Source organism: Lycorma delicatula, chromosome 3 (assembly GCF_047948215.1).
Source record: "Lycorma delicatula isolate Av1 chromosome 3, ASM4794821v1, whole genome shotgun sequence".
Classification (NCBI taxonomy): Eukaryota; Metazoa; Arthropoda; class Insecta; order Hemiptera; family Fulgoridae; genus Lycorma; species Lycorma delicatula.
The window spans coordinates 125829577-125849794 of NC_134457.1; the positions used below are offsets into that span (position 1 = coordinate 125829577).

The following is a 20218-nucleotide window of genomic DNA, read 5'->3' on the forward strand; positions in this document are numbered from 1 at the left end:
TAAATAAAATAAGAAAAACCAATAGTAATGTGATAATAGTAATAATAACAAATAATAATAATAGTAATCACAACCACAATATTTATAATAAATGCCAATAATAATAAACAGTGATTACATTCAAAACAGAATTTAAAATAATCATCAGGATTTATCTACAGATAGTTAAATATTAAAAACCACAATTCAGTCCCATTGACAAAAGACATTAGCATGACTGCTAATCTTGACACTTTTAACAACTAGTCTTGTATTAAAAACAATAGCTCAACAGATAAGACAAGTTTGAAGTTCTTTTACAGCAAATACTTTTGCTGTTCACAAATTAAACTACCTTAACAACTTATGAATGAAATTTATTACATTATCTCTTTCACTTACAGTGTAACAGTAACTCACCAAATCACTTCTTGTTTTCATGCACTGGAATTACTTGTGATGTCATCTTAATTGTGTTGAACTTATATGCACTAGAAATTCACTCCTTCACTGACCTCCTTGCAGAATACTCTTGCTTCAAATTCGCATAGTAACCATCGCAGACTGACCATCAACTGGTCTTCCCTGGAGTATTTATACTCCTATTCTCTTTACCTGCAGGATCAGAATCAACTCGTAGCGTGAGAATGATCTTCCACCGCTTTTCCTGTGAGATTCCTACCCTCACCAAATCACTTCTTGTTTTCATGCACTGGAATTACTTGTGATGTCATCTTAATTGTGTTGAACTTATATGCACTAGAAATTCACTCCTTCACTGACCTCCTTGCAGAATACTCTTGCTTCAAATTCGCATAGTAACCATTGCAGACTGACCATCAACTGGTCTTCCCTGGGGTATTTATACTCCTATCCTCTTTACCTGCAGGATCAGACTCAACTCGTAGCGTGAGAATGATCTTCCACCCTAGCTTTTCCTTTGAGATTCCTACCCTGTTTCGGTAACCCTTTTCATTGAACATTTGTTTAGGTATGTCAACAGGCAGTATTACAAAGGACAACTGTTAAACAGACCTGTTAGCTTTATTAAAAGGGTTCCTTTCTGGTTTCCTCCATTATTATATTTTCTACTAATTTCCTCTTAATCGGCAGGAATCCGTTAGTCAGGTCCATTATATAGATTTTGTTACAATATGTATATATATTATTTATTCATTTTTTTTCATATTTAACCTAAGATGATTTAGGTTTTTTAAAAATATCCTCCAAGATATTACTAAAACTGCACTTGGAAAATACACCATACACAAATATATTTACTTTGAAATGGAATTTAATTTTCATTCAATACCTTTTAGCAATCGCTAAATAACTATCTTATTAAGCACATTATATTTAGTCATTATGTAATGATAATTTTTCATTTTTCTAATTTTCAGTTGCTTGTGTAATTTCTACGTTGTACAAGTAAAATTTTAAACACAAGTTAAATTCTTACGAAAATTCAATCAATATGAAGAAAAAAATATCTTCATCTTGCTTATATGAACAAAATTTGGGTGAATCAAAATTACTCCAGATATTATGCAAGGCAGTACAAGCATCAATAGCCTTAAGAATTCCAGTTGGAAAAGGAACAAAATTAATTATTTAGCGCCACATCCTCCAAGCATGGGGGTTCAAATCAAATTCTTGAGTTAACTTTTTATCACTTGTAAGAGATTGACAAGAGACAAAATTGAGTATTTAGAGACTGGTTTTAAAATCTTGTCTATAGTTTGGAAGAGCTATATAATTGTAATGGATAATAATTATCATTCTGTGCTCCTGTAGAAGGTTCCAATAAGAAATTAAAAAAAAAAAACAATAATTGTAACCTGGTAAAAATAACAACATAAAATGCATCACAACTCTTGTTGTGGAAATACTAGAAAAAATTAATATTTTTAAACTGAAAGAAATCAGAAATTATCTGAGATCATTTTAAAATGAATGACAGCAGATGAATGGAAGAATCATTCTGAAAAAAAATTATTTTATCAGAGAAGGTTTACTATACAACTTTTAAAAATGTCTTATAAAAAAATCTTTTATCCTGCACTTGAAAGGCCGAAGTAACTTTCATTTTAAACATACACAACTTATTATTTCTTATTGTAATAAGTATTTGAATTTGCACAACATTATTTGTTTGAAATCAAAGTGAAATAAACTGTTTGATAGAATAAAATAATTATTAATCTATATTAAAAGTTTTTTGACCATTAATATGTTTTAATATTATTCATTAAAATAAAATATAAATATACTATCTACTATAAAATACATATCCGAATACACAAAATAAATAACTTTTAACACACTAACGAATATTTTATATATAATTTTGGTATCTAAGGGAATACATCCAAGAGACACAGAAGGAATATAAATGCAACACTGATCTGTCTATATTTATCAACTGTCACTATAGTCAGTGATACAGACTAGTCAGGCTTTGACTAGTTGATCAAAGTAATAAAATTCTCACCTTGTGATTTATTTTGCCTTGAAATAAATCTAAATTTCTCAAACTATTATTTCTTTTTTATTGATTTTATTTACATCACAATTCTCTACAAATTCTTATTTGTTCTGGTAATTTAGAAAGTTATTTTACATCAGAACAAAAAAATACTGCATGTATGACCTTTGGAGTAAAATTCACAGTGAAATCTTTTGACAGCCAAACATGAAAACAGAGCATTTCCAAACCTAGATTTAATTAAATATACACAATTTATTTCTTATTGTAATTGTGTTTTTATAATAAAATTGAAGTATTATTTGTTGGAATAAGTATTTGAATTTATAAATAAATGCAAGTATTTGAAACTAAATATACATAATGTCCTACCTTATTTTTAGTTCTAGAATCACTTCTGAAATAGTATCTTTTCCTTGTGGAATATCCTAAATATATTCTGAATCATTTAATATTCCTTTTGGAAATTAATTTAGATTAAGTGATTGTAAAAATAATATGAATGGATAATCTTAAAATAATTAAAATTGTGCCAACATAAATTCTTCAGGGAAAATTGTTCATAAAAGGTAATGAAACAAAATCACTGCTTCTAATCCATTGTATTTATTTATAATTTAAAATAAATAATCCACTCTACTCAAAAAATTGATTTTTATTCTGCAATGTTCAATAAATTAATAGCTTTTATCAATACAACTGGAAAATTAATTACCTCCAGAAGTTGCTTCCAAAAGAATAAAATCTCATGTTACATAATAAGAGTAATAAAAAACAATACTTTTCAGTAAATTACAAATGTAGTTCTCTACTGCGATCAGCTCTTGTGAATTACATTATGCATTTTATTAATAAAATCATGTTAGTGATTAATGAAATTACTTTATAACACAGAAAATTTAACAATGCTAACATCTTGTTTGTTACTGGACAGGAATCAAAAGCAAGACAGCCTGTATTTATTCTTGAGGTTGTTAATGATGTCCCAACCCCGTAGGGGGTTGGCTTTCCAACCCTTTACGGGGTTGGGACATCATTAACTCAGCATTGAATCGATGTTAGTTAAACATCGATTTAAGGTCTTACAAACCTCCAAGTTAATGATGTATAGTAATTAATAAACATTAACAATATCTTTAATGCTTACTTTTCGATAGTCTCTTCCTCCAAAGTTTGAAGGTCTAAAGCTAGAACCTCCACCAGAAGATTCACTTTCTAACCAGGATGGTATTTCTTGATCAGTCTGAAAAAATATATTTACAGCAAAATAAAAAAACTAAAAATTAAGTTGCCACTCCCAACAAGAAAGTATTAGAAATTGTTCATAAAATTGTTTCTATCAAACTATTCCTCAAACCTATTTCTTAGCAAGAGGCCTTTTCATTTGGATTGTTTTTATCTTCTATCTCTTCCGTAGGTTGATCTCTTCTTCTTAAGAAATCCTACAACTGTGATATGGTAAGGAGCAAGAAACCTGAAGATTGTAGTAATATTATGCTGTACATCAACATTCTACAAGCATTTCTTATATTGGTGTTTACAAAATGAAGTAAATCTATTTATGATTCAATCTCAATTTTAATCGTTTTACAATTTGTATTAAAAGTAAATCTTATTTTACAAAAAAGTATCCCAAAGTAATTATCCCAAACCGATGTTAATTTAATCATTTATTTTATAACATTAATTACAATTAAAATAAAATTATCCTGAATTATTTCACTAGTAATTTTTGTTTGAAAATATTATAGATACTTCTAAATCTGAATTATGATAATTTATGGCCCAGCAATTAAAAATTACAAATGATGCTTATGTTGACAAAATTGATAATGTAAACTCAACACTTCCTTTTAAATGAAACAACTTTGTAAGTATGAGCAAGTTTGACACATGACATGAGTAGGAAAGATAGAATTTAAGTTTAAGCTCTGCTGTTTGGATATTTATTTGGTGTTACGTTATAGTTTGTTAGATGATTGAGTTCACTGTGATTTGGTTTATGATTTTGTAATTGTTTTAGGGCTTCTGGAGTGTTTTATTAGTCTTGTTTGGTGTGTAGTTTAAATTCCCTTTGAACTGCAGACCTGGGGATGAAACCAACATTTCTACTGTATTTTATTGTATACATTGGTTGTGAGCAAGTGCTTCTGGTTCTTCGCAGGCTAGTAAGAGTACTGATCAATTAATGATTGAGAAGTTTTCTGAAAGTAATGGGAGGGCTAGATGTTCGGTCCCATTAGTGTTGAAGAGACTTCTCGATTCAATGTTTAGAAAACCCAAGAGGTGCTAAGGCTAATGTACTAGGTAAGATCCCCTAAGATCAGGGAACTCAAACCCATTGTTGAGGCCTTGGCTCAAGGCTATGAAGGATAATCACGTTAAATATTGATAATCACGTTAAATATTGATAATTAATGTTACTAACAACCTAATAACTAGTAAACAACCTATATCTTCCTTCAGCTCTCCCATTCTACTTCTACCATTTTCTATCTTATCTTTTTTACTCAGACCACTTGCGATGTCCTCCTCAAAAATCTTCTTTACGTCCGCTTCCTCAAGCTTCTCTAAATTCCACAGATTCATCTGACATCTTTTCTTCAGGTTTTTAAACCCCAATCTACATTTCATTATCACCAAATTATGGTCGCTATCATTGTCTGCTCCAGGGTAAGTTTTGCAGTCAACGAGTTGATTTCTAAATCTTTGCTTAACCATGATATAATTTATCTGATACCTTGCAGTATCGCCTGGCTTTTTCCAAGTGTATATTCTTCTATTTTTTTTTTAAATTGGGTGTTGGCAATTACTAAATTATACTTTGTGCAAAACTCTATAAGTCGGTCCCCTCTTTCATTCCTTTTGCCCAGCCCGTATTCACCCACTATGTTTCCTTCCTTGCCTTTTCCAATGCTTGCATTCCAATCTCCAACTATTATTAAATTTTCATCTCCTTTTACGTGTTTTATTGCTTCATCAATCTCTTCGTATACACACTCTACCTCATCATCATCATGGGCGCTTGTAGGCATATAGACGTTAACAATCATTGTTGGTTTAGGTTTTGATTTTATCCTTATTCTATTGCTATGTGTCTTGTAATACTCCACTCTCCTCCCTATCTTCTTGTTCATCATGAAACCTACTCCTGCCTGCCCATTATTTGACGCTGAGTTAATTACTCTAAAATCACCTGACCAAAAGTCGCCTTCCTCTTCCCACCGAACCTCACTAAATTCCTACTATATCCACATTCATCCTATCCATTTTCCTTTTTAAATTTTCTAGCCTACCAACCTTGTTAAGCTTCTAACATTCCACCCTCCGACTCGTAGAATGTTATTTTTTAGTTTTCTGGTGACCCCTTCCTTAGTAGTCCCCACCCGGAGATCCGAACGGGGGACTATTTTACCAAGGAAGGCGCCTCCATTATTGCTCTGTGAAAATGCAGAGAGCCACATTTTCTTGGAAAAAAACAGCTGTAGTTTTCCATTGCTTTCAGCTGCGCAGTACTCAGAGGACTGAGTAATCTTGATATGGCCGTTTAAGTCTCACGCCCCTAACAACTACTGAAAGAGCTGCTGCCCTCTTTCAGGAATCATTCCTTAGTCTGGTTCTCAACAGATACCTCTCCGATATGGTTGCACCTTCAGTCCAGCTACTCTGTATCCCTGAGCACTCAAGCCCCCTCACCAACGGCAAGGTCTCATGATTCATAGAGGATTCAATAGACAACACATCTTATCACAGAACACTACAAGAACAATTATCCACATTCATTACAAAAAAATAAGATATGGAAGACTGGTTACATAATTATTGAATTCCATCCTCATTTACTATGCTGGAACCTAAACTGTAAGAGATAATTAAAAGGAACAAAGAAAAAATAGTGTTTATGTTCAATGAACTTGTCAAGAAATTCAGACATGAAGTGCTACAACTACCCCTGTTCCACCACACTTAAAACCCTATTGAAATGGTTTGGTCTTAAGTAAAACGATATGTTACAAGCCACAATGTTACTTTTGACTAACAATATAAACAGATTGCCAAAGATAAATTTTCTAAAATAGATTAGAAACTTTATTGCAAAAAAATGAAGATAAATACAGGAGGATATAACTGAAAACAACACAAAATATTTTCAAATCTCTTTGAAAGATGATGGCAGTGAAAAGCAAAGTGGTATATGACAAGGGAAATTCAGAATTTAATTTTTTTTAATATACAGATGGTTCCTTAGCGAACCATATGTTACATTAACTGGGAATAGAATGTAGCTAGAGGAGGTTCAGTTGACATGGTGCTAAGCTCTGCTTCAAGATTCATGCCATTTACTATACTATGGTAGCACTTTCTAATAGCCAGAAGGCTCCTTCTTTATTAGCTAAGCCCAGCGACACATGTTTCCTGCCTGAGAGAAGCATAACAAATCAAATTAAGGACTAAGAAAGGAACGAATTAAACAAAGTTAGATATCCTAAAATCTAAAAAACGAAATTAAAAATTTTTCCTTTTTATTTATGTTAATTCATTAATAGAAATGTAGTAGATGTAATACAATACAATTTATCTAGACTGAGTCCCAAAGGTAACTAAACTGACAAATTGCTCTACAAATGAAATTATAAAATTTCATTTAATGCTTTAAAAAATAAAAAAAATGTCGTGTAATACATAATTAGTAGTTTATCACATGTTTTACTGTTAAAAGTAATATCATAACTTTTACTGTAATTAAAAGTTCAAAAATCATGAAAAAATAGTGCCATTTATTGTTACCATTTATATAATCTTTACAGAAAAAAGGTGTCAACATTAATCAAACATATACCTATATCAAATAAGAAGTATCACACTGTGTCACATGTCACTGCCAATAAGATTATTAATATTTATTTGATAAATAAAAATGAAGCTGAAAACGTTGCAACTATATTTTCAGTCTAGTGCTTTTATCAACTGCAAATATACAATTAGTGATGTAAGTTGTTAAACATTAAGCAATTCAAAACAATGCTGAAGTTACTCTACTAACAGGGATCGATGACTTTCACTGTGATAACTTTGATTTCTGGGATGTACGTGAACACCAAAATTCATTACTAGTTATAAGGAAGGCAGAATTGCCTTTGATGCACTTCAACATGACTATGCAACATCAAAACAGACCTCTTTCTATCCAAAAGCAGCTTTGACATAGATTTTGTGTCTATTCTGTACATGAACAAATCATCCAATAAAATCATGTATGTGGATTCACTGCTACTCCAAGGATATTTGCATTTATTCAGAGTCAATAGTTTCCATTATCAAACTGACACAATGTTAAAGACAGATTTAAACTTGCTAATGCCCCCTGTCTGTGTGATGAATCACCTTGAACTGAAATTATTATTTAAAAAATGGTTATACCACTCTAAACTTATGTGATGATCACCACTCACTCTCAAAAGCCTGTTTAATCTTATATCTTGTTTCACTTAGCTATCACCAAACCTATCCCACAATGTTTCAGTAATGTTGTTAAATACATTCCATCATAATACACTAAATCAAAATACAACAACCACCTGCTTCAATGACGCACAACGACTGCTGAAATATAATAGATGTTGAACAATCTCATTAATTTTTAACATTACAAATTAGTTTTGAAAAATTTCCACAACTGATGTTAATTTTTATACCTCAATTTAAAAATCTTATTTCACTTAATGTATATATAACATTTTTGATGAAAAAATAAATTTTTATATCAATGCTCAAGAGAAAATACCTGCTTTAAAATATTAATGATATCCCCAGCCAGATGCGAATCATTTTCTGAATCATAAAATGAAGTAGCCTTTCCTCTATTACCCACACGACCTGTTCTTCCAATTCCATGTACATAATCTTCAATTGACTTTGGGAGATCAAAAAAAACAACATGTGACACTCCTTTTATATCTGGAAAATATACAATAAAAAGGTCAATAAAATTACATGCAATAAGAATTTTTTAAATTGGATTTTAATATACATAAAATTACACTAAAATGTTAAATATTGATAATTAATGTTACTAACAACTTAATAACTAGTAAACAACTTACATCTTCCTTCAGCTGTTATTTTTAACAATCCTCGTTTCGCTTGTGCTATTCGGCATTTTATATCGCTCCTGCTTCGTCCATCTTTAGTAATTCTACTTCCCAAATAACAAAATTCTTCTACCTCCATAATCTTTTCTCCTCCTATTTTCACATTCAGTGGTCCATCTTTGTTATTTCTACTACATTTCATTACTTTTGTTTTGTTCTTGTTTATTTTCATGCAATAGTTCTTGCGTAGGACTTCATCTATGCCGTTCATTGTTTCTTCTAAATCCTTTTTACTCTCGGCTAGAATTACTATATCATCAGCAAATCGTAGCATCTTTATCTTTTCACCTTGTACTGTTACTCCGAATCTAAATTGTTCTTTAACATCATTAACTGCTAGTTCCATGTAAAGATTAAAAAGTAACGGAGATAGGGAACATCCTTGTCGGACTCCCTATCTTATTACGGCTTCTTTCTTATGTTCTTCAATTGCTACTGTTGCTGTTTGGTTCCTGTACATGTTAGCAATTGTTCTTCTATCTCTGTATTTGAACCCTAATTTTTTTAAAATGCTGAACATTTTATTCCAGTCTACGTTATCGAATGCCTTTTCTAGGTCTATAAACGCCAAGTATGTTGGTTTGTTTTTCTTTAATCTTCCTTCTACTATTAATCTGAGGCCTAAAATTGCTTCCCTTGTCCCTATACTTTTCCTGAAACGAATTTTAACAATCCAGGAGACCTAAACAATTCTGACAAAAATTTATCATTAATTATGATTTTATTATATAACAAAATAAAAATTTCAGAGAATGTAACAGGTTGACCATATAACATGTACTGACTATTACAACTCATATAGTTTACTAAAATTAAAAACAATACATCTAAGCAAACTTTATAAGGGCAAGAGTGTGTGGAAGTACTGAGAGAATTATGCATGCACTCACTCACAAAATATCTATTTATGCTAAAATATTTGTTTGTATAACATTAACACAAAACAATGTATAATCAAGAAAGAGATTACTAGTAAATTTAGAATAGCACATTTCTTGATTATCTTATTCTGGTTACATGAAGGAAATTAATAGACTTCCGACTATACAATCCAGCTATGACATTCTCCAGCTACCAGGCAGAAGTGCAATAGTGGGATGAACTGGTGATGTGATATCAGTAGGTCGTCAAGCCATGACTTCTTGTCTAGCCTATCCTTCCTCATACACAGAATAATCTCGTAAATTTCAAAAAGCAATTATAGGATCGATAAATCTGCATACTAAGTTATTTTACAAACTTAAAATTTGTGTATGCATGGGTATGAAGACATAATTTATGTTTCAAATATATTATTACATATAGTTTTAAAATTTACTAATTTTATAACTCTTTGAAATGTAGACTAACATTCACATATAGCATTAATAACTTCACAAATATTAAAAAATGTTTACCAAGCCCTCGATTAGCGACTGCAGTGGCAACAAGTATCCTCATTCGGCCATAGCGAAAATCCCTCAAAGCCTCTTCTCTTTCCCGTTGCATTCTATCTCCGTGTATGCTGGTAGTTGGAAATTTTTGTTCGCACAGAAATGTAGCAATGAAATCTGCACTTCTTTTCTTCTCAACAAACACTAATATTTTATCACCTGGGTCTAAAACATAGTAAGCGTAAATAAATATAAAACATTGGCACTGAAAAAGCAGCTTCAATTATCATTAAAAAAAAATTACTGACACTTCACATTTGAAATTGGACATAATAATTTTTATTAATGTAAGAAAAAGCAATACACTCTGCTATTGAAAACAACATTCCTGAAATTACCAGAAATTATGACAAGAAGTTCATCTGAATTCAGAAATTTTTATGACATGTTATACACTGGCTGAACACATTAAATTCAGCCTATAGTTAACAATGTACAAAGGCACATGTAACCATTTAAGCTTTTACCAGGTTTAACTACGTAAATTGTACAAATTGAATTAGGAATGATACTATTGGATTACAATTTCTATAAAATATAAATAGAAAATAATCAATTTTACAAACAATAAATGACAGACCATTTACCTTACTAAACTACTACATGATTAGCAAACACAAGAAGCTATTAGGGACAAATACTACCAATAAATGCAGTTAGAAATAATTTTTTGCGAGGAAGAGGAGCTTGAATTACTTTGACTAGCTTAACTATTATAGGAACAGTATTATACATAAAAGAAAAAAATATATTGTAGAAGTTATATACTTTAATTCTTTAGAAGTTATTTTACAAGAATTATTCTTTTTCTAACCAATAAATAGAAAATCTGAACTCTGTCTTATTAAATCTTTGTTTTTTTCTGTATTATTCTGTGTATTCAATTTATTTGGAAACTTGTGCATAAAAATATCTATTTTGGTCACTTTTTCAGTAGTGCATTTTTAACATTCCATTATTTTAGATTACATTACAAATGTAAATATATAAACTAAAGTATTATATATTTCTTTAATTTCAAAACATCATTTCTGATGGTACTGCAAGTGAAGGTAGCTAATTTGTATATTAACTTACAATTAAATTCTTTTTGCATTCAACTATGTTTTGAAAAACACTTTGTTATACAAAAACATAATTTCAGTAATGAGACAGAAAAAGGTGTGCCAGAAAAAGGATTTTATTCAATTACATTTACTATGGAGTTAACAGTAAATTCCCTTTACCTAAGAACAGAATACAATGCAGAAATCGAACTATACATATTTCAGTCCAAAAAAAAAAATTTTTTACTGAGAACTGAACAGAATTTTTGTAGGCCACTGTGTATAACTGGCATCAGAAAAATATCAAAAATATCTCTTATGAGAGATAAAACTCTGTTCTTTGATATAATTAAATCTATTAGTTAATAAATGTAAATAACAAAGTTACAAAATGTTGAACCATTAATTGTGAAATCAAGCACAAAACCAGGATAAACTTTTAGGCATAATTTTCTGTTTGATTCCAGTTTTCTTCAAAAAAAAAACCTTGAATTCTCCAGAGTAATGTAGAAAAAAACAAGGTTCAATAAATTACAAAACTCAATTTTTTCCAAGTAGTTAAAAAGATATAACTTTTCTGAGTTTTTTGTACAATAATCCCTTACAATCATTATTAATATGTTATAACAATTTAATATGAATAGTGGGACCTCAATGTTACGGAAAGGATGAGGTTGTATTCCTTAATGATTCAGTTAAGATAAAATTAATATATCTTAGACATACATGAATTAAAATCGGATCAACTTAATGAGTATTTATTTTCCATTGATTAGCACTCTAACTTATTACAAATGTTACTACTATTAACTATGAGAGGTAGATCAAAAAATAAGTTACACACTTGCTGTGTTCTTGAACTAAAAGGGATTATATTAATGTCTTGTGGGGGCAGCACAGGTTGTGTTGTCAAATGTGAGTGACGAACTACATGCTGGGCGTCCTTCAACTGCAAACACAAAGGGTAATGCAGAACACGTGAATGAAATGATCTTGAGTAACCGGCACATTAAAATTAGAGATTGCGAACTTAAGTGAGTTTAATGGTAGTGTGTTTATGATTATCAGCTTGGTTACCGTAAGATGTGTGCACGATATGTGCCACACATCTGTTGACCAACAACCACAAACCAATTTTTTGTGTCTTTTTCTTCAACGTTATTCCAAGACTGGTTGACAGTTTTAAAATAAAATCATCACAGGGGATGAGAACAGAGTGCTTCATTACACTCCTGAGACTAAATGAGCATTACATGAATGGAGACACAAAAATTCGCTGCAGCCAAAAAAATTGAAAACATTCCCACATGTTTGAAAGTTCCCACAGTCTTTTTTGATTTTGAGGGAGTTGTTTACAGTAAATTTATGCCCTGAGGAACAACAATTAATAATGATGATTAACTGAAAGAAGCGGTCCTTGAATGGTTGAAGGAAATTGGACAAAATTTTTATGACAGTGGAATCAAAAACCTTGTCATAAGGTATGAAAAGTGTTTAGAAAAAGCTTTGTGATTATGTTGAAAAATAGATAAGAATGTGCAGTTCATTGTTCAATAAAAAACAATTGTCTTATAAATATGCTTGTTTCATAGTGAGGGTGTAACTTACTTTCTGATCATCCCTTGTAGTTAATTTTTTCCTTGTTTTACTGATGAGGCACCATTGTGAATATTCTTATGTACATGCCTACCCACAAAGAGTATATCTGCTTTTGCTGGGAATAAAAAAAAGGCATACACTAGACATAAAAGAAACAATAATACAGTTGAAAAACTGCTTGAAATAATTCATAGTTTATGATTGTTTCTTAATTTCTAACTATTGAAAGATTTTGTTTCTTTAGGAATACTGTTATTTCAAACTTTCTTCTAGATTTTTCACTTCTTTTCATGAACGAACTACCTTACTCTTAGAATTTGAATCCTGTACAATATTGGAACTTAAAATTTTATGCTATTTTTTATTTTCTATGGACTTTATTCAAACTATTTACTCATATTCAAATTCTAACAAGTTATTTTGCACTGAATATAAAAAAGTTTTTTGATCCCCCAATCTTTTGTCTTTTATCCCACATTTTTCAAAACCTTAATAAAAAACAATTCTGGGACCTACTTTTTTAATTTTTCAGATTTCATATAAACCCACTAAATTACCCCTTAATAATTTGGATCTCAAGAATTTCAATCTGGCTTAATTTTACCGAAGGTGCAGAATCAGAGCAATATCTTTCACCAACCAACAATCGCTAACGAAGCATATCTGTATCTATGGAACTAGAACTTGCCTCTTTATTTTGTTATCTTTGTCCTTAAATTTTGTTATACTCTTTGTAAATCGCCTTGTATTAAGTGTTCATTGCACAAAGAAATATAATATAGTAAATAAGTTACAGGATTTTTATCTTCTACAACAATTGTCTACGTTGCAGTATTATCTGACAATAAGTATTAAATACTGTAAGTCATACTTATTAACTACTTTAACTTTCTAGGTTAAAAATTTATAAAAACTAAGTTAAAAGAGGAGACACATTTAGGTAGTTTAGAGGGGAAAGAAAGGAAACTGTAATGAATAAAGATGAGAGAACTAATATCAGACATTAAAGGCAAAGCAACTGTCGTTAATTTACAATGGAGATGATTATGATAGTTGTAGTAACAAATGCTGATTTAGAGTTTGCAGATCAGTGAGGAAGAGAAGTTTGAATGACGAATGGTAGAAATAGTATCATTATTTAAAGAAGGACATGAAGGGTCTTTGAAAGTGTGGACTATTAGCACTAAAATCTTACATAGCAAAAATATTTGAGGGAAATCTGAAGAAACAAGCAAGGAAACTTTTTGAACACTTGAAAGAGGGGCAATGTAAGTTTAGATAACACACCAATCGACTGCGGACTTGACAACTGCAGTAGACACAAGGATAGAAAAATGATAGAAACTGCAGCGATGTTTGTCATTAGTGGAACAGTGGAGTCTAAAACGATTTCCCTCAGGAAAACAGCCACACCTTCTCGTCCTCTTCCCTCAGTCTGACAGTTCTATCTTTCCCAAAGACACATTCAAAAAGACAACATCCTGGGGCAGAGTTGAGTCTCCTGCAGAGATAGTACTAAAGGATTTTCTTCCTTTATTAGGATTTCAATATCCTCATGGTGAAAAGGGACTTTGTAAACATTCCATTGAATAATATTCATAGCCATAGGAAAAACTTATTTCCTGTTGTATATAAAAGCTCTTCATGCAACCTATTTATCAAATACAATCCAGCTTTTCTTTTTTGATCATATGATCTTTAAGAAGTGCTTTGCTTCTTCAGGCACTTCATCTGCCATCCTTGTAGAATCTCGAGATGGTGGAGGGATTTGGAAGCCTGGTGGTCATACCAGCCGATGATGTTTTATTAGATCTGTTCACAGGGATCTGGGTTGCTTGCAGCGAAATTGGTGCAGCAGGGACTTTCTGTGATGATGTAATGACTACTGTGGGGTTAGATAAACCACCTTCAGTTTTTCTAGCAGAAATCACTTTCTTGTCAGAATCAATGCTTAATTGCAGCTTTCTTTACTTGTTCTGACAATACTTGAACCAACTTGGTCAGTTCTTTTACATGATGTGCACTCATTTTTACTTCCTTGTATGAAGTACTGTGATCGTGAAAAATTTCAGTATTCAGATTTCAATGGAAGATCCATTTTGACTAGTTTCAGCGTGACATTGTATGTATCTCGTAACTCAAACACGATTAGCCATAGGATGTTGAAATTTTGGATTTAGAACTTTTGTAACACCTAGTTGAGCACCTCCCCTTTTGATTGCAGTCGACTGAACCAAAAGTGTCCAAAAAAAAGCCCAAAATAAAAAAAAAATATTTGGATTTTGGACTTTTTCTTAACTGCAGTAATAAGCCCTCATCGAGAGCTTTTTAATGATATATCATAGTGGTACTTATTTTTGTTTGTTCCAGAGTTATAGCCAAATGAAATTTTAATTAATGAAATATTTGGCTCTTTACAAGGGGAAGACACATCAGTTCAAATCAAACTTCATCTCCTTTTTTTTTTAAATTTAAATATATTGATTTATTAATAATTATTAACCACAGATTGTAAAAAAATTTTACAATAAATAATAATAAGAAAAAAGTTCTTATGTAATTTAATAGGCATACACGGAAGTCATGTGGTGTCCAAATCAAATTGTTTTTTGTACATTGTTGGAAAGTCTTTCTTTTTCCTGTTTAGCCTCCGGTAATTACCTTCAGATAATACTTCAGAGGATGAAATATATGAGTATAAATGAAGTGTGGTATTGTACAATCTCAGTTTGACTATTCCTGAGATGTGTGGTTAATTAAAACCCAACCACCAAAGAACACTGGTATCCACGATCTAGTATTCAAATCCGTATAAAAATAACTGACTTTACTACGATTTGAACGTTGGAACTCTCGACTTCCAAATCAGCTGAATTGGGAAGACGCGTTCACTACTAGTCCAAGCCGGTGGATTATGTTGGAAAGATCCTGGACAAAACTAACAACACACTACACAGGATTTCTTATGCTGAGGGATTTTCTGTATTCCAACAAGCCACAAGAAATGACACTTTTTATTCTGCAGTAGTTCTTATTATTGTCTGTTCTTCCTTACAAATGGGACATTCTCTAGACCTTGCCAAATGAGAATCCTTACAATTTACACACTTTTCAGCTTTAGTACATGGGCTGTCATCATGTCCTACACAGCTGCAATAAGCACAAACTTGCTTCTTAGTACTAAAACCTTGATGCAGCGTTTGGGGTTTGGTATGTACAGTCACACATGGACAGACAGGTAGCCAGCCTATTTTTATTGGTTCATGGATCATCGGAGTAGAGAAGGTTATAATCAGTGAAGATGTTGGTACATCAACACTGTTCTCTTTCCTCTTTATCCTCTAAACAGATGTGACTGACTGCGGAGATAGTTCATCTATTATCTCTGGAGGTTCAATTCCAGCCAAGTCACAACAGAAGCTGGAATTTAAGGTTATGTGGTTCCACTATTACCTCATTCATCCTTATGAACCTAAGGGCCAGTAGCTTCAGACTCTGTTTGTCATCAGTCACCTCAGTCAACAGGGTACTACTCTTAAGTTTTTTAATTGATTTAGCAGATTTACATGCTGCAACAATGGAGTTGTTTATTAAGAAAAGTAAAACCATTGTAAACGATTTACCTTCTTCCTTATATAACAACAATAAAGGTATTATTGATGTTTAGCATTAATCATGCTATTTCTTTTAATCATAATCACCAGACACATCATCAACTGACATCAGTTGAAGCCTTTTTAAGCTCCCTGGTTTGTTGGTTTTTCAGGTGGACCAACAACAATCAAACAAGTATTTAAAGAAACAGACATGTGGTTCCCATGAGTACCAATGATATTACAATCCACTCCAGCAGAATGCATGCATACTGGGGCTAGAGCTAAGCACAATTCGGTTTGCCCTGGTGCCTATATTAATGACAGAAATACAATAAATTATTTGAAAAACTATTATTTCAAAGTTGACAATAAATAACAGTTGATCTACAATGTGAATTAATGTTAAAATAATTCTGCAACATACATTAAGTATATAGAGTACTGTGAACTGTGCTGTCATTAGTGAATGTTTTCTGTGAATTTTAGTTTGAACATGTATATAAGATTGCATACGATCTTGTAAAGCAATCTCAATGAATAAGATATACATAGAGAAAAAAAATTACAGTAAGTTAACAAACATTTCTTTCTTTCTAAATATATGCATATTTAATAGCGTATTTTTATAATAAAAAAAACCAATTTGAACAACCCAGGTACACAATTACAAAGTAAATCAAACAACACTCACCTTAATCTTCTTTTTATTCCAAAAGCACTTTCATGGGATTGCACATCAACAGTTGTAAGTTATATTTATTAAAAAATTAAAATAACAGTCAAATATACAAAAACATATGAACTCAATTAAATAAAATAACTACATATATAAATATGCTGTCATAATTAAAAAAATTAAAATTAAATGAGTAATGTAAAATTGGCTGGCCATGTTACATAGTATAAATTTTCTATTTATTTTATTTTTAAATTTTTTAATTTTGATGTCATATTTACATTTTTTTTGTCTTCAGTCATTTGACTGGTTTGATGCAGCTCTCCAAGATTCCCTATCTAGTGCTAGTCGTTTCATTTCAGTATACCCGCTACCATCCTACATCCCTAACATTTTGTTTTATGTACTCCAAACGTGGCCTGCCTACACAATTTTTCCCTTCTACCTGTCCTTCCAATATTAAAGTGACTATTCCAGGATGCCTTAGTATGTGGCCTATAAGTCTGTCTCTTCTTTTAACTATATTTTTCCAAATGCTTCTTTCTTCATCTATCTGCCGCAATACCTCTTCATTTGTCACTTTATCCACCCATCTGATTTTTAACATTCTCCTATAACACCACATTTCAAAAGCTTCTAATCTTTTTTTTCAGATACTCCGATTGTCCAAGTTTCACTTCCATATAAAGCGACACTCCAAACATACACTTTCAAAAATCTTTTCCTTACATTTAAATTAATTTTTGATATAAACAAATTATATTTCTTACTGAAGGCTCGTTTAGCTTGTGCTATTCGGCATTTTATATCGCTCCTGCTTCGTCCATCTTTAGTAATTCTACTTCCCAAATAACAAAATTCTTCTACCTCCATAATCTTTTTTCCTCCTATTTTCACATTCAGTGGTCCATCTTTGTTATTTCTACTATATTTCATTACTTTTGTTTTGTTCTTGTTTATTTTCATGCGATAGTTCTTGCGTAGGACTTCATCTATGCCGTTCATTGTTTCTTCTAAATCCTTTTTACTCTCGGCTAGAATTACTATATCATCAGCAAATCGTAGCATCTTTATCTTTTCACCTTGTACTGTTACTCCGAATCTAAATTGTTCTTTAACATCATTAACTGCTAGTTCCATGTAAAGATTAAAAAGTAACGGAGATAGGGAACATCCTTGTCGGACTCCCTTTCGTATTACGGCTTCTTTCTTATGTTCTTCAATTGTTACTGTTGCTGTTTGGTTCCTGTACATGTTAGCAATTGTTCTTCTATCTCTGTACCCTTTGAACCCTAATTTTTTAAAAATGCTGAACATTATATTCCAGTCTATGTTATCGAATGCCTTTTCTAGGTCTATAAACGCCAAGTATGTTGGTTTGTTTTTCTTTAATCTTCCTTCTACTATTAATCTGAAGCCTAAAATTGCTTCCCTTGTCCCTATACTTTTCCTGAAACCAAATTGGTCTTCTCCTAACACTTTATCCACTCTCCTCTCAATTCTTCTGTATAGAATTCTAGTTAAGATTTTTGATGCATGACTAGTTAAACTAATTGTTCTATATTCTTCACATTTATCTGCCCCTGCTTTCTTTGGTATCATTTTATAACACTTTTTTTGAAGTCTGACGGAAATTCCCCTTTTTCATAAATATTACACACCAGTTTGTATAATCTATCAATCGCCTCCTCACCTGCACTGCGCAGTAATTCTACAGGTATTCTGTCTATTCCAGGAGCCTTTCTGCCATTTAAATCTTTTAATGCTCTCTTAAATTCAGATCTCAGTATTGTTTCTCCCATTTTATCTCCTCTTCTTCCTCTATAACACCATTTTCTAATTAATTTCCTCCTTATAACTCTTCAATATATTCCACCCATCTATCGACTTTACCTTTCGTATTATATATTGGTGTACCATCTTTGTTTAACACATTATTAGATTTTAATTTATGTACCCCAAAATTTTCCTTAACTTTCCTGTATGCTCTGTCTATTTTATCAATGTTCATTTCTCTTTCCACTTCTGAACACTTTTCTTTAATCCACTCTTCTTTCGCCAGTTTGCACTTCCTGTTTATAGCATTTCTTAACTGCCGATAGTTCCTTTTACTTTCTTCATCACTAGCATTCTTATATTTTCTACGATCATCCATCAGCTGCAATATATTGTCTTAAACCCAAGGTTTTCTACCAGTTCTCTTTATTCCGCCTAAGTTTGCTTCTGCTGATTTAGGAATTTCCTTTTTAACATTCTCCCATTCTTCTTCTACATTTTCTATCTTATCTTTTTTACTCAGACCTCTTGCGCTGTCCTCCTCAAAAATCTTCTTTACCTCCTCTTCCTCAAGCTTCTCTAAATTCCACAGATTCATCTGACACCTTTTCTTCAGGTTTTTAAACCCCAATCCACATTTCATTATCACCAAATTATGGTCACTATCAATGTCTGCTCCAGGGTAAGTTTTGCAGTCAACGAGTTGATTTCTAAATCTTTGCTTAACCATGATATAATCTATCTGATACCTTGCAGTATCGCCTGGCTTTTTCCAAGTGTATATTCTTCTATTATGATTTTTAAATTGGGTGTTGGCAATTACTAAATTATACTTTGTGCAAAACTCTATAAGTCGATCTCCTCTTTCATTCCTTTTGCCCAGCCAATATTCACCCACTATATTTCCTTCCTTGCCTTTTCCAATGCTTGCATTCCAATCTACAACTATTATTAAATTTTCATCTCCTTTTACATGTTTAATTGCTTCATCAATCTCTTCGTATACACACTCTACCTCATCATCATCATCATCATGGGTGCTTGTAGGCATATAGACGTTAACAATCGTCGGTTAAGTTTTTGATTTTATCCTTATTACAATGATTCTATCGCTATGTGTCTTGTAATACTCCACTCTCCTCCCTATCTTCTTGTTCATCACGAAACCTACTCCTGCCTGCCCATTATTTGACGCTGAGTTAATTACTCTAAAATCACCTGACCAAAAGTCGCCTTCCTCTTCCCACCGAACCTCACTAATTCCTACTATATCCACATTCATCCTATCCATTTCCCTTTTTAAATTTTCTAGCCTACCAACCTTTGTTAAGCTTCTAACATTCCATGCTCCGACTCGTAGAATGTTATTTTTTAGTTTTCTGGTGACCCCTTCCTTAGTAGTCTCCACCCGGAGATCTGAACGGGGGACTATTTTACCTCCAGAATATTTTACCATGGAAGGCGCCTCCATTATTG

At 31.8% G+C, this 20218-nt stretch overlaps 1 protein-coding gene across 3 annotated transcripts in view; it reads right to left on the reverse strand.

The window, feature by feature from the left end:
* Window positions 1-20218, reverse strand: part of vas (ATP-dependent RNA helicase vasa) — a 77167-nt gene that overhangs the window by 6623 nt on the left and 50326 nt on the right. For all 3 annotated transcript variants that reach the window (XR_012755749.1, XM_075360517.1, XM_075360516.1), the window contains 3 exons: window positions 10014-10214; window positions 8250-8422; window positions 3612-3707 (listed from right to left, as the gene is read on the reverse strand). Coding sequence is in view for 2 of the 3 variants with exons in the window: in XM_075360517.1 (XP_075216632.1) it covers window positions 3612-3707; window positions 8250-8422; window positions 10014-10214 (470 nt within the window). In the remaining variant the exon portion in view is untranslated. The remainder of the gene's footprint in view (window positions 1-3611; window positions 3708-8249; window positions 8423-10013; window positions 10215-20218) is intronic.